At 43.5% G+C, this 14,097-nt stretch overlaps 1 protein-coding gene across 1 annotated transcript in view; it reads left to right on the top strand.

Moving 5' to 3' along the window:
- The window catches only part of CACNB2 (calcium channel, voltage-dependent, beta 2 subunit), a 225,464-nt gene that overhangs the window by 203,421 nt on the left and 7,946 nt on the right, over positions 1-14,097 (top strand). Inside the window, exon 10 of the mRNA XM_015414605.1 lies at positions 445-554. Coding sequence (XP_015270091.1) covers positions 445-554 — 110 coding nt within the window. The remainder of the gene's footprint in view (positions 1-444; positions 555-14,097) is intronic.

Below are 14,097 nucleotides of genomic sequence, written 5' to 3' on the forward strand. Positions count from 1 at the left end.
TAAATTATCGCCCCCCCCCCAGCTCATTCCAAATGAGAACTATGACGGAACTCACCCAACTATCTAAGGAAAATAAAATCCCCTTTCCTCAACTGAAGCTTTTCTGTTGAAGTATGTAGAGGAGTAGTTGGAGAAACTAAAGGAATGTGTACAGTTGGGTAAACTAACCTGTCTGTTGTATGGTAAAAAGAATTGACCCTAATAATATCTGTATGATTTGTTTATAAAACTGAAAATGAACTTGTAAAGCTTTGTATCCAACTTTTTAACGGAATAATTGTTTTTATTAAAAAAATCTTTAAAAATACCAGCATTTATGGTGTGAAATATGAAATGTATTTAGTCATAGGTTTATTTGCCCTTGTCTTTGCTATTCATGCAGTATTTTGGTCCCTCAGATTTCTGAACAATGAATAACAATATTATTCCTCTTTTTATGTTCAGTATATCAATCACACGGGTCACAGCTGACATCTCGCTTGCCAAACGCTCAGTATTAAACAATCCCAGCAAGCATGCGATAATAGAACGATCTAATACAAGGTCAAGTTTAGGTGAGTGTATGAAGTGATAAGATTACAAATTGTGACTAACTGTAGTGCTCCAAAATCTCACAACTGAATGTTTGCTTTCTAATAAAATGGGATTCTGTGAAAATGCCACATATGGTCCAAGGACATGAGTTCTTAGCACTGGGTAGTTTATGAGCCAGATAATTGAAGAATATTAGCCACTGTCACAGTTCCTTTTGAAATAAATGTTAATGCATTCCTAGATCTCACTGAGAAAATATATTAACTGCTTTGCTAATGTATCTAAAATTAATTTCGTGTTTCAAAATAAATTGCTCAACATTATTCGTCAAATAAGCATTGGTGAGATAACTTCTATAGCTGAGTAATGGGCCATTTAAAAAAGCATAGAAGTTAAAAAGAAAATGTATCTAGTATTATAAAAGTTGTCACAATAGTAATCTGATATAAATATTTGACTTTCTTTTGATGTGCATCTGAGAAACCTTGTATTCCTATAGAAAGGAGAAAATGCTTTTTTAAGAATAGATTAGAAGAGCTTGATTATCTTGTGAAGTTTGAGAATGCGCTTGAACTAGTTTTATTAAACATAGATTTGCTTTCATATTTATATACCTGTAAGTTTGTTTGTGTGTATTATTTTTTACCAAACACCATTTGGCAGAATTGGCAGCAACTCTGGACAGTCTTTTCTTTGAACTCAATATGAGAGCACCCTGATTAATGCTAAATACATTATGCTTCCTTGTTGACATGCCTTTTATTTGTTCTTAGCAATGCTTTGATCATCCAGCATAAACTGGAAAAATAATTTTGATACATGTATTTCACATTATTTCAATCTGGTTTTGATTAAAGGAGTCATAGTAAGCACGTGTAATTAAACCAGGAACACAAAGAACGCTATCAAATATAATGATTACATTACAATTCTTGCAACTCAGACTATGGTAAATTCTTGTTTGAGAGATTGAAATATGTTATCATGGTTAAAATGAATTTATTCAGAAAATAAATTAAGCGGAAAAGTAAGTTTTAGTACATTGTTGATATAGCTTTGTTAACTCTCCATCAGGCCTTCCCACACTTGCAGCTAGTTTTTAAACTCCCCAAATTTTAAAACTTGGCAATTAACTACTCAGAGGAGCTGAATGAAATTAAGTCTCTCTCTTACATTCATGCAACAACAACAACAAAAAGGTGTAGATATGAATGAAATTAAGTCTCTCTCTTACATTCATGCAACAACAACAACAAAAAGGTGTAGATATGAATCTGGTAGACATCACTTTGGCGTCTGCACTGCAGCCAATTTTACTCCAAAAACACTATAGCTGTTTATGTGCATAAATAAGCAGAACACTGTATAAATCTGCCATTATTGCCAGTCTTTGTTACGAAAAGCTTTGTTCATTTTTGTTCTATTGTGATCATTTTATTAGGTCTTTGGCATTCTGAACTCTGCCTTTCAAATAGGGCAGACAATTGCTGTTTCTCTTGCTTGTCATTAATCAGTGGTTTATCTTCCACTGGGCCTGCTCAAGGCCTTGGGTATACCTGAAGTAAGCTTAGATTTGGCTTTAATATTTCATCTTACATGTTATACACACAAAAAGACACCTTCTAAAAATTGCAGTTTACCTAAACAAAAAATGAAGTCATTTTTCACCCAAGTAAAATGGAAATTCTTAGACTTAAAAAAGAACAGTTCACTTCATGATACCCATTATCAAGGATACTGTTCAGATAAACATTTCTGGATATAATATGCTGTACAAGTACATCCTAGGTTTGTGAAATATGCCAATTATATTAATGTAGGCCAGCTATTGTTACTCTGTTCATGATCTATCGATGGCAGCCCTTGGTGCTGAATAGACTAGGAACCCCATTCCATAGGTGTAATATCTTGGATCAAATATACCAAAGACTGAAAATAGTTCCAGGTGGTCAGCCGTGTTGGTCTGAAGCAGTAGAACAAATTTAGACTCCAGTGGCACCTTTAAGACCAACAGAAGCTTATTCAAGGTATTTGAATAATACTTGAAGAGTATTTGAAGAATATTTGAAGAAGTGTGTATGCATATGAAAGCGCATACCTTGAATAAACCTTTATTGGTCTTCAAACAGTGAAAAGTTCTTGAAAAGTTTTTGAATGTGTATTTCTTCAAGAAAAGATTCTTTAATCAGAACAAATGATTAAGATTCAATAGCCACACATGTGTCTGTATGTGTACATGGCATCTGTATAAGTTGCTGAATCAAAACTATGGCTTTTGCTTCATTTCTTTGTCAGTCTCAAGAACCCCAACTTTTTTTCTTGTTTGTTCCCATATATGTTACATTTCTAGCTGCTCTTGTTGTAACCTTATCTCATTCTGTATGCTTTGGACAAGAACCTGATTGTCTTGGGTTTTTCCATTCTTTGCTTCATTAATGCCCTCCCTTTCCAGATGTTTTGGGTATGTAAATATGGTTGCTAACTTTGTTCCCCTTTTTTGTGTGTGTGTTCAGTATGTATTGTACCTCACAAAGCTGCTATCTGTTTCTGATGGCAGGTTTTGTATTGGTAAAAAAACAAAAAAGAAGTCGTCACTGGGCAGGTTTCTTTAAACAAAATTCTCTGTTCTGGAGGATATCACAAAATTTAAATGCCTGAAATTAATTAGCAATTGGCAAGAAGATCATTGACAATTACATTTAAAAAAATGGATTCCTAAACTGTAAACAGAAAATTTATACTCCACTAATCCAAAATGCAGTAGTAGAGGCAATGTACCAAAACAGTTGTATGCAGCTGTTTGTGAACATCGTTTTTCATTGTGCAAACATTGCTATGTGTGCACACTTTTTTGCATGTGTAAGAGGTGCTTTGCTTTGAAAATGTTGCCTTAGAAGCTTTGTTGTTTGTCGCTAAATGTACCATGTAGATTGCATTATAGAGAGCAGCCTAAAAATATTTGAAGAATTTGTGTAAGTACAATTTGTGGGTGTCCACAATACATTCAGTGCTTCCTTTTTTCTGCCCAAAAGTGTGTATTCAAACCCGTTTGAGTACACAGTGCTGTTAGAAGCGTTGCAGATCTATCACAGCAAGAAATTAAAATATCCATGGCATTATGTCTTAAATATTAACATTTATGCCAATTTGCAGTAACTTTTGGAAGCTATATCCATCACTGAATTATACACAGAACCTGTTTTTTAGCTATATTAGGAGAAATGTTTAACAAGAGGTCCACATAATTGAGATTACGTTACAGCATTTCTGGGATGAGAATCAGTGCCCAGGACATGCTGATGATAAGATAAAAAGCCCCCACCCCCACCCGGCACACATCTTAATTCCTTTAGTGCTGTACCACTCATGGCCAAAATATGAAATAAAGGCTGGCTCATGATTCTCAAAGTAAACATACTCAGTGATGAAACAGTTATGAGGCTACAGGCTCTATTTTTACTTGTGTAGGGTTTCAAGCTCCCTACAACTTTAAGAGCAATTTACTAGTCCTCTGGGAAGACCAGACAGGCAGAATGGACAGATTCTCATGGCAACACAAATGTTATGTGTGATAGCATTTTCTGTGTTGGAAAATGCATGAGTCCGACAAGTAATTCACCATGTGATGAATGTTCATATGCCTACCATCGAAGATTACACTTGGTGGCAGCTTGCTGACACATCTCCCATGTCATGCCATGTTCATCAGCAGTGATCCACAAAAAGTGTCTAAGCTTGTTTGATAACCATTATATGCAGCCACCACTACCCCACCCATTCTATCCCATTCTCATCTTCATTACCAATATTTCTGTTCTCTGTTTCATCCCAATTATATTAAACTTCTGTTTTCTACTCATGGTACGTATTTGTGCCATCAGTAGAGACAGAGCTGCTGAAGCCACCTGAACAGATATAGGAAGTTAGATGCAAGTGGGTAGCTGTGTTGGTCTGAAGCAGTTGAACAAAGTTTGAGTCCAGTGGCGCCTTTAAGAACAACAAAGTTTTATTCAAGGTATGAGCTTTTGTGTGCACACGCACTTCCTCAGAAACAATGAAATGAAATACAGGAAATATACAAGAATCATGTCCCACGAGATGGACATGATCACTACCAAATGTGTTGTGTCTGTGCACATTGTGGCTGTCAAACCCCAGCCCAATAAGAATAAAATTTAGCTGCATAAGTCCTTGTTTTCCTGTCTGCTGAACAGGAACAGGGAAGAAGCAACTCGACCACCATCTCACTAGTTTGGGAATTAGCTAGAATTAGATTTATTGTTGCCACAAGTGGTTTGGCAAGTGAATTTGTGAACTACTGTTCGTAACGTAACCCCAAACTTGCAGGATTTACTGAACATGCTACATAGAAGTGATTTGCACATGAGAAATTTCATCTTAGGTAATACAGTCTCAGGACCGCGGTGGCTCAGAGGTTAAGATGCTGAGCTGCAGACTGGAAGGTCTGTAGTTTGAGACCCAAGTGCCACGTGACAGAGTGAGCTCCTGTCTCTGGACCCAGCTCCTGCCAACCTTGCTGTTCGAAAGCAAGAAATTGCAAGTAGATAAACAGGTACCACTTTGGTGGGAAGGTAACAGCGTTCCATGCGCTTTGGCGTTTAGTCATGCCAGCCACATGACCACAGAAAAGTCTTTGTACAGCACTGGCTCTTCGGCTTGGAAACGGAGATGAGCACCGCCACCTAGAGTCGGAGTCGACTGGCTTTCAAGCAAGGGAACCCTTTACCTTTACCTAATACAGTCTCAAGCAATGCACACTGAATATCCCTTTTATTGAACACATTTACGCTCTGACAGTTTGGTCTTGCGAAGAATCTCTCCCCTTCTTGTTGGGGTTATAGCATTTTCTCTTTTGAAGATTACTCAGCAGGTTCTTGGTTTAGACCAGGGGTGCCTAAACTTTTTGAGCTTGTGGACACCTTTGGAATTATGATACAGGGCAGAGGGCACCATCACAAAATAACTGTTGCAGGAGGCAAAGTAAAGTAATAGTAGTAATTCTTAGTAGTACTAGTAGTAACTAATAGTGACTCTTCAACATTTCAGGCACAAGCTCTGTTTAATAATGTGCCCTGTTGTGGATTGGTTGTGCACACTGGGGACCACTGGTGTAGCAGAACCTTCATTTTGCATTTTATTGCCTGACAGAGCTTCTCGCTGGTCAGAAATACTAACTGAAACCTGTTTTTGAACTGTTAGTTAAATCCCTTGTCATGAATATTTGACCCCTTGTATTTTGAAATGTGGTTTGCAGAAATGTCATGTCATGCCAAAAAAAGTTTCCAAATATTAGCACTGAGTTTAATCCTGTATTATTCTGGCTGTGAAATCAAGATGATTCCCTTCATTTACAGGGATTATGTTGTTTTCTAAGGAACATGTCCTTAACTTTCAAGCTGTTTTCCCCCATAAATGATGTTATTTTGTTCTGCCACTATTTGAACCTCAAACATTATGAGATGTGAAATTTTTGGCACAGCTATAAAGGAGTAGGAATGTATAGTGTACAGATAATCTTGCTTCTTGCGTGTTCTTTAAATACAGTATGCTGTGTTAAATTTATATGTAGAGAACACAAACACTCCAGTCCAGCAACTGTCATCCATATGCATAGTTGATATGGATATGTATCCAGATGTGCTATGCTCATTTGTTGTTGTTGTTGTTGTTCAGTCGCATAGTCAAGTCCGACTCTTTATGACCCCATGGACCACATCACCCCAGGCTCTCCTGTCTTCTGTTGTGCTCCGGAGTTTACTTAATTTCATGTTCGTTGCATCAATAACACTGTCTAACCATCTCATCCTTTGCCATCCCCGTCTTCTTTGACCTTCAGTCTTTCCCAGCATCAGGGTCTTCTCCAGTGAGTGCTCCCTTCTCATTTGGTGGCCAAAGTATTTGAGCTTCAGCTTCAGTATCTGGCCTTCCAGGGAACAGTCAGGGTTGATTTCTTTTAGGATTGACTGATTTGATCTCCTTGCAGTCCAGGGGACTCTCAAGAGTCTTCTCCAGCACCATAAATCAAAAGAATCTATTCTTCGGCGCTCGGCCTTCCTTATACTCCAACTCTCACAGCCATACAGTACTACTGGGAATACCATTGCTTTGACCATACGGGTGATGTCTCTACTTTTTATTATGCTGTCAAGGTTTGTCATCACTTTCCTTCCAAGGAACAGGTGTCTTTTAATTTCATGGCTGCAATCACAGTTTGCAGTGATCTTGGATCCCAGGAACGTGAAGTCTTTCACTGCTTCCACGACTTCTCCTTCTATTTGCCAAGGAGTGATGGGGCCGGATACCATGATCTTAGTTTTTTTGATATTGAGTTTCAAGCCAACTTTTGCACTCTCATTTTTCACCATTAGCGAGAGCCTCTTTAGGTCCTCTTCACTTTCTGCCATTAGAGTGATATCGTCTACATATCTGAGGTTGTTGATCTTTTCCCCAGCAATCTTAATTCCGGCTTCTGAATCATCCAGGCTGGCATTTCGCATGATGTACTCTGCATATAAATTAAATAAGCAAGGGAACAATATACATCCTTGTCGTACTTTTCCTATGCTAAATCAATCAGTTGTTCCATATCCAGTTCTAACTGTCGCTTCTTGGCCCTTATACAGGTTTCTCAAGAGACATGTGAGGTGGTCTGGTACTAAGGACCTGCCATAATTTGTTGTGATCCACACAGTCAAAAGCTTTAGCATAGTCTCCAGCATAAAAGATGCGTACAATAGATCCACCTGGATCCTACATCCCCACTTTTAGTCGTTTCCCCTTGAACAATTCCATCTATAGCTTTGAGGGAACTGGGACTACAGCAGTGAGGAACTTGTTGGTCCAGTCTTCATCTCTTTCAGTCTTTTATCTCTTTCGTCTATACACCAGTTTAGTGTAGTGGTTAAGAGCATGGACTCTAATCTGGGAGAACTGAGTTTGATTCCCCACTCCTCCTTGGGTCAGTTACAAGTTCTTTCACAGCTGTTCTCTCATGAGTGGTTCTTGAAAGAGTTCCCTCAGCCCCACCTACCTCACAAGGCGTCTGTTGCGGGGAGGGGAAGGGAAAGGAGATTGTAAGCCACTCTGAGACTCCTTCGAATAATGAAGGTTGGAGTATAAATCCAGTATCTTCGTCATCTTTGCAGTCCCTATTTTGGGAAACCTGAATACAAAGATGCTTGTGCATGTCTTTTTTCTCTAGTAACTTGTGCCTCAGTTTTGAGCAGCTGTTCTTTAACAGGAGCTGCCTAGTACAGAGCTTTGGACTTCTACACATATTAATGCATGTGCTCCATCACTAAGATGTGCTCCTCTGTCAGCACATACATTGATAGTATGCACTTTTTAGAACATGCCGCTCTTATACAGTTTGTTCAATGTACATTTAGTGTGTATTCTTCATATCACATCACAGTGCAACCATATAATAAAGACTTCTGTTTATTTGAACTTACATGAACATTTTGAATGTCAGATTGATGGCTTGAAGTACCTCCTATTGTATAAGGAATGGAATTTTTACATGGCATTTAGGGGCTTAATTCTCCTGGAATGAAATACTTTTAGCTATCAGCAGTATTTTGCAGAGCATTTCTACCTGTGTATAGTCTGATTACAGCTGATATCAACCACGGGTATCAACTATGCTGTTTCTTTCAATACTGTCCCAGCACTAGTGATCTTCGTCGTGGTCTCTGTGCAGTCCCACACATGGGTTGGGCGCCTGCGCATGACCTCGACCGGAGAAACTTCTAGAGCTTTGTCTCAGAAAGCTTTTGGCGGGCTCTCTTCCCACCCTGGGGAGCAGGCACGTACTGCGCATGCCTGGAGCGGGGGAGAGAGCCGCCTCCCACTCAGTTCTTCTTCGACCTCCTGCGTGTTCACACCTCGTTTCTATTGCTCTCCGTATTTGCCTCAGCTAAGTATATTTCTTCGTCTTCCTTCTTCGGTCTTTGTTTCTTTTCACTCTTCTTTCCTCACTACTTATATTAATAAAGAAGACTAAACCTTTCTTTCTTCACTTTTGTTCTCCCTCCCCTCCCCTATTTGGTGGGTGGGGTGGAGAGTGTATGGGCAAAACTAAGTTTTTTAAAGTGTATCATCGTTGCCCAGCTAAAATTCCTTCCAACGATGGTCACAGTTTTTGCCTTTTTTGTCTGGGGGAATCCCATAGAGTCGATAGCTGCGTCCATTGCGCTAGTTTTACTAAGCAAGCTCATAATAGAGAGGCTCGAGTTTGGCCTGTGCTTTTAGAGGCAGCTCTGCGCCCTACCATGGCTTCGGCCGTTTCTCAAAGATCGGATGGGGCTCCGAAGGCACCAAAGCTAAAACCTAAACGGCCTGATGATAAGGCTCCATCGAAATCGAAAGTCAAGCCCTCGACCTCGCCTTCGACTTTGGCTGTCGACCCGGTCGTCATTACCGGCTTAACGACATCAACTCCTGCTGTGGCTGTTGTACCTAACAAGTCCACTTTGTGACCTCCAACACCACCGCCTACGCTCTCTTCAGCATCTGGCCTTATTCCGCTGGGTCAGTCTATGAGATCGCCTCCCGACTTGTCATATAACCGGGACTCTCGATCTTCATCTCCACACTCCTGTACCCCGATCCACAATTTGGAGGCCAGGGAGCATTCTGTCGGCCGCCATTCTTGATATGATTGAAAGCTTCTCATTCGTCATCCATCGCCTTCCCCCTCGGGATCGCCTTCTGATGACCAATACTGGTCTCCTGATGAACGAGATCGGCCTGACTATTATCCTTATTACTATCCGAAGTCTCCTTCTTCTCAGCGGCACCACTATGATTGGTTTCATCTCTTTGAACATACTGAGCATTGATGCGTTTCAGATCACGCCAGACGTTCTAGGTCTGTGACTTCGACCCGCTCTGGGGTTCCTCACCACCTTCCTGAGCTCTTGAGACTTAGGGATGCCCCAAAGAGTTCTCCCTTAGAACCTGGGCTTCATCCCCCTGTTGATGACCCTATGTCGGCTGATCTCACTCAACCGCTGAGATCATCCTCTCCCATGTCGATCTCCGACAACTTGGATTCAGGAGACCTAGAACTCGATGTTCCGCACATCAACAATGAGCCTCAGGGCTTGGATTCTATTTCCCCCACTGAGGGCCTGAAAGCATATTTGGAACTTGTAACCAGGATGGCCTCTACGCTTCAGGTCCAGGGTTCAAGCAGTCCATTTGACCACCTCGATCGCCTGCTGTCTCCTCCATCGTACACCCCTCTTGTCCGGACCCGACTCTTCCCTTTTCTGCCAATGTGGGAAGAAATTTCCACCGATTCCTGGGTCCTCACCATCCTACGGGTTGGGTACACCATAGAGTTAGTTTCGCCTCCCGACCTACCTCATTTTGTCATCAACCCCCCCCCCCCCCGCACCCTCCCCTCCCTTTCGCCATCTCAGCACCTGGCCAAGGACGCCATCGAAGTTGTCCCAGAGGCGCAACAAATCCTAGGCTTCGACTCCAAGTATTTCCTTGTACCAAAGAGGGATGGTGGCTTCAGGGCCATTATGGATCTTCAAGATCTGAATTGATAGATTCGATGCCACAAGTTCCGAATGGTCACCCTACAATGTATTCTTCCACTGATCCCCAAGGCTGCATGGCTCGCATTTGTCGATCTCCTGGACGCGTATTTTCATGTTACTATCCATCCCCAGCATCAAAAGTTCCTGTGTTTCGCTGTTGGCAACGCACACTACCAATGCCGAGTTCTTCCGTTTGGACTCTGCACTGCCCCGAGAGTTTTTACCAAGCTGATGGCTGTGGTGGCTGCAGACCTCCACATTGCCCTGTATCCCTATATCGATGACTGGGTTCTTGTCTCCGCCACCCAAGACCAGCTCCTCCTAGATGTCCAAGCGATCCTGTCTCTCTTTCATGTGCTCGGGCTTTGTGTAAACCTACCCAAGTCGTCTCTCCGACCTGTCCAGGTCCTTCAGTTACTAACCTCGAGACCGTGTTTCTCCCAAACTCAAGGGCCTCCGACATACTCGCCTTGGTCTCGCAGTTCCAGACCTCTCCCTGGCAGTCCGCTCGGTCCGTCATGAGGCTCCTGGGGCATCTACTGTCTTCGTCGTCCGTCATGCCAGGTTGAGGATGTGTCCCCTCCAACTGTGGCTTTTACGTGCCTTCGACCCTCTCCGCACTCCGTGGCACAAAATCCTGTCAATCCCACCCTTTGTCATCGACTCCCTCGCCTGGTGGTCTCATCCTCAGCACCTGTTCTCCGGCATGTCCTTTCGGCATCCTCCTCTGCAAGTGTCGATCTCCACCGACGCATCCCTATGGGGTTGGGGAGCCCAGTGTGGAATCCTTTCGGTGCAGGGGACCTGCTTTTGTTGCGAGGCCACCCTTCATATCAATGTCCTGGAGCTGTGTGCGGTTAATCTCGCTCTCTGCTCTTTCCTCCCGGTGCTTCGAGGCCGAGTCGTTCGGATTGCCTCTGACAACACCACCACCATTTACTATATGAACAAGCAGGGTGGGACTGCCTCCCTTCGTCTTTGCCAGTCAGCCATCGATCTCCGGCACTGGTGCATCCGCCATTCCATCACGCTTTCCGCAATACACATTCCAGGCATTCAAAACATCAATGCCGATCAATTGAGCCACTCCCGCTCATCGGACAACGAATGGTGCATCCACCTTCGATACCTGAAACCTGTCTTTCTCAAGTTCGGTCGCCCTGTCGTCGACAGCTTTGCAACTGCAGACAATGCCCAGTGTCACCTCTTTTTCAGCTGCAGTCCTCCATCTGCTCAGTCGCTGGGAGATGCCTTTCTCCACACGTGGAAGGGAACCCTATTCTACTTCTTCCCTCTGTTCCCCTTGATCTCCCGGGTCATTCAGAAAATTGTGGCCGATGCCACGTCATGCATCCTTGTCACTCCATGGTGGCCGCACCAAGTCTGGTTTCCGCAGCTCCTTCATCTCTCCAACTGGACATTCCAGCTGCTGCCTGTCACCCCTGATCTCCTCTCTTGGGCTCGAGGAAGGATCCTCCACCCCGATCTGGGTTTCTTCCAATTAACATCCTGGAAGATCCTGCACTAGACTTCCCGCCTGAAGTGTCTGATGTCCTCCTGAATGCCAGAAAACCCTCTACCCGTACCACTTACCATTTGAAGTGGAAGAGGTTCCAGTTGTATGCCTCTGATCACTCCTTTGATCCCGTCCAGTCGTCTCCCCGTGAGATTTTTTCCTACGTCGTCTCCTTAAAAAATAATGGCCTTGCATACTCGTCTTTAAAGGTCCATTTAGCGGCCATCTCCACCTACCATCCCTTGATACAGGGATCCACAGTCTTTTCCCACCATCTTATAAGGTCGTTCCTTAAAGGTCTCCTCTGGCTCTGTCCCCTTAGGAAGCCCTTGGTGCCTTCGTGGAGTCTGTCACTTGTTCTCACTCAACTTATGTCCAAGCCATTCGAGCCCATGGCTACGGTCGATCTCAGGTTGCTCTCCTGGAAGACGGCCTTCCTTATAGCGATTACGACGGCACGCAGAGTAGGGGAACTAGCTGCCTTTCGGGCTGATCCCCCCTATACAATTTTTCATAAGGAGAAGGTTGTCCTTAGACCAGATCCTTCTTTCTGAATCCGACTGATGCACCTCAGAGAGCCCTCCACTGCCTCGATGTGCTCAGAGCACTCTGTTTTTATTTACATAGGACTCAGCCTATACGTAAATATTCTTGGCTGTTCCTTGCCTATGGCCCCCCTCATGTCGGGGAGCCAATTTCCTCTCAACGCTTGTCTAAATGGGTGACTTCCACCATAGTCCTTTGCTATGAGCTTGCACGTTAACCTGTCCCTACCTGTGTCACTGCCCATTCTACATGGGCGATATTGACATCCACTGCTTTCCTGGCTGGTGTTTCGTTGGAGGACGTCTGTGCGGCTGCTACGTGATCCTCAGCATCAACCTTCGTGACCCACTATGCACTCGACGTCTGAGCTTGACAGGATGCTGCATTCGACCAGTCAGTGCTGCGATCTCTCTTCGCTTGACCCTGCTGCGTCCCCAGGTAGGACCCGTGGGTATTTTTTCTCACTGATGATGCTGTGTCTTAACCAGTATTCTTTGTGCCTTTTTCAGCTGCCAGCTCCCTCCTCCAACTGGTTCAGCTCTGGTAATCACCCATGTGTGGGACTGCACAGAGATCACGACGAAGATAAACAGGTTGCTTACCTGTAACTAATGATCTTCAAGTGGTTATCTGTGCAGTACCACAATCCCACCCAACCTTCCCCACTGCTGGCATCTCCTGTTCACCTTTCTTTGGCTTCATGGGACTTACCGGTAGTGGTCGAAGGAACTGAGTGGGAGGCGGCTCTTTCCCCCGCTCCAGGCATGCGTAGTACGTGCCTGCTCCCCAGGGCGGGAAGAGAGCCAAAAGACTCCTGAGGCAAGCACTGGAATGTTCTCCGGTTGAGGTCGTGCGCAGGCACTCAACCCATGTGTGGTACTGCACAGATGACCACTCGAAGATCATCAGTTACAGGTAAGCAACCTGTTTTTTCTACCTGTCTGTGCAGAGGAAGCTAGGAGACAGGGTAGGAATAATTTAGAAAGGTGATTGGGGGGATACATTGAACTGAATGTAAAGCATTCCGTTTGATGCATGCACAACTTCAGGAATACTACTGTGTTAGGCTGCCCTTCTGTATGAGACATGTATTGGTTGGAGATATATCTACAGGCTATATCTCAAGCAAAATACCAGATTTACATAAGAACATAAGAATGTTGGATCAGGGGCCGGTGTACCGGTTTAAATTCTCCATCAGCCGACCTCTTGAAGATGGGCAACAACAGTGAGTGAAAAGAAGCAATGCGAAAACCCGTTTTGAAGCCCTCCCACTGTTGACCCCCCCAAGCACCAAGAAGACAGAGCATCACTTGCCCCAGAGCCCCTATCTATACCTTGTGGCTAATAGCCACTGATGGACCTCTGCTCCATATGCTTATCTAATTCCCTTTTGAAGCCGTCCATGCTTGTAGCCGCCACCACTTCCTGTGGCAGTGAATTCCATGTGTTAATCACTCTTTGGGTGAAGAAGTACTTCCTTTTATCCGTTCTAACCCGACCGCTCTGCAGTTTCATGGAGTGCCCATGAGTTCTTGTATTGTGAGACAGGAAGACGACATCCTAGAAGGGTAACAATCAACAGGAAGAAACTCGGACTCTTCAAACTGCAGGACCGGATGTGAGTGTATGCGAACAGACGGGACCTGCAGAACGGCAAACTGACCTACTCTATCCCTAATTACCATAGAGAAGTTGCGCCCGACATTTTGAGGAGGACTTTAACTTAATTTGATTTTTAAAGACCTTTTAGAAGATTTTTGAAAGCGCAAATAGACGCATTTGGACAATCGAAAGCTTATCTTCTAGAAGAAACAACTTGTTGTGTAAGTTTGCGCACTGCAGAGAAATCGCCAAAACGGAGACCAGAAGGGCACCGAAACGAACCAATTCTGACCCTGACGTTCAACCAGTTGTGAGATCAAG

This window comes from Gekko japonicus, unplaced genomic scaffold, assembly GCF_001447785.1.
Source record: "Gekko japonicus isolate JY-2015 unplaced genomic scaffold, Gekko_japonicus_V1.1 scaffold780, whole genome shotgun sequence".
NCBI classification, from domain to species: Eukaryota; Metazoa; Chordata; class Lepidosauria; order Squamata; family Gekkonidae; genus Gekko; species Gekko japonicus.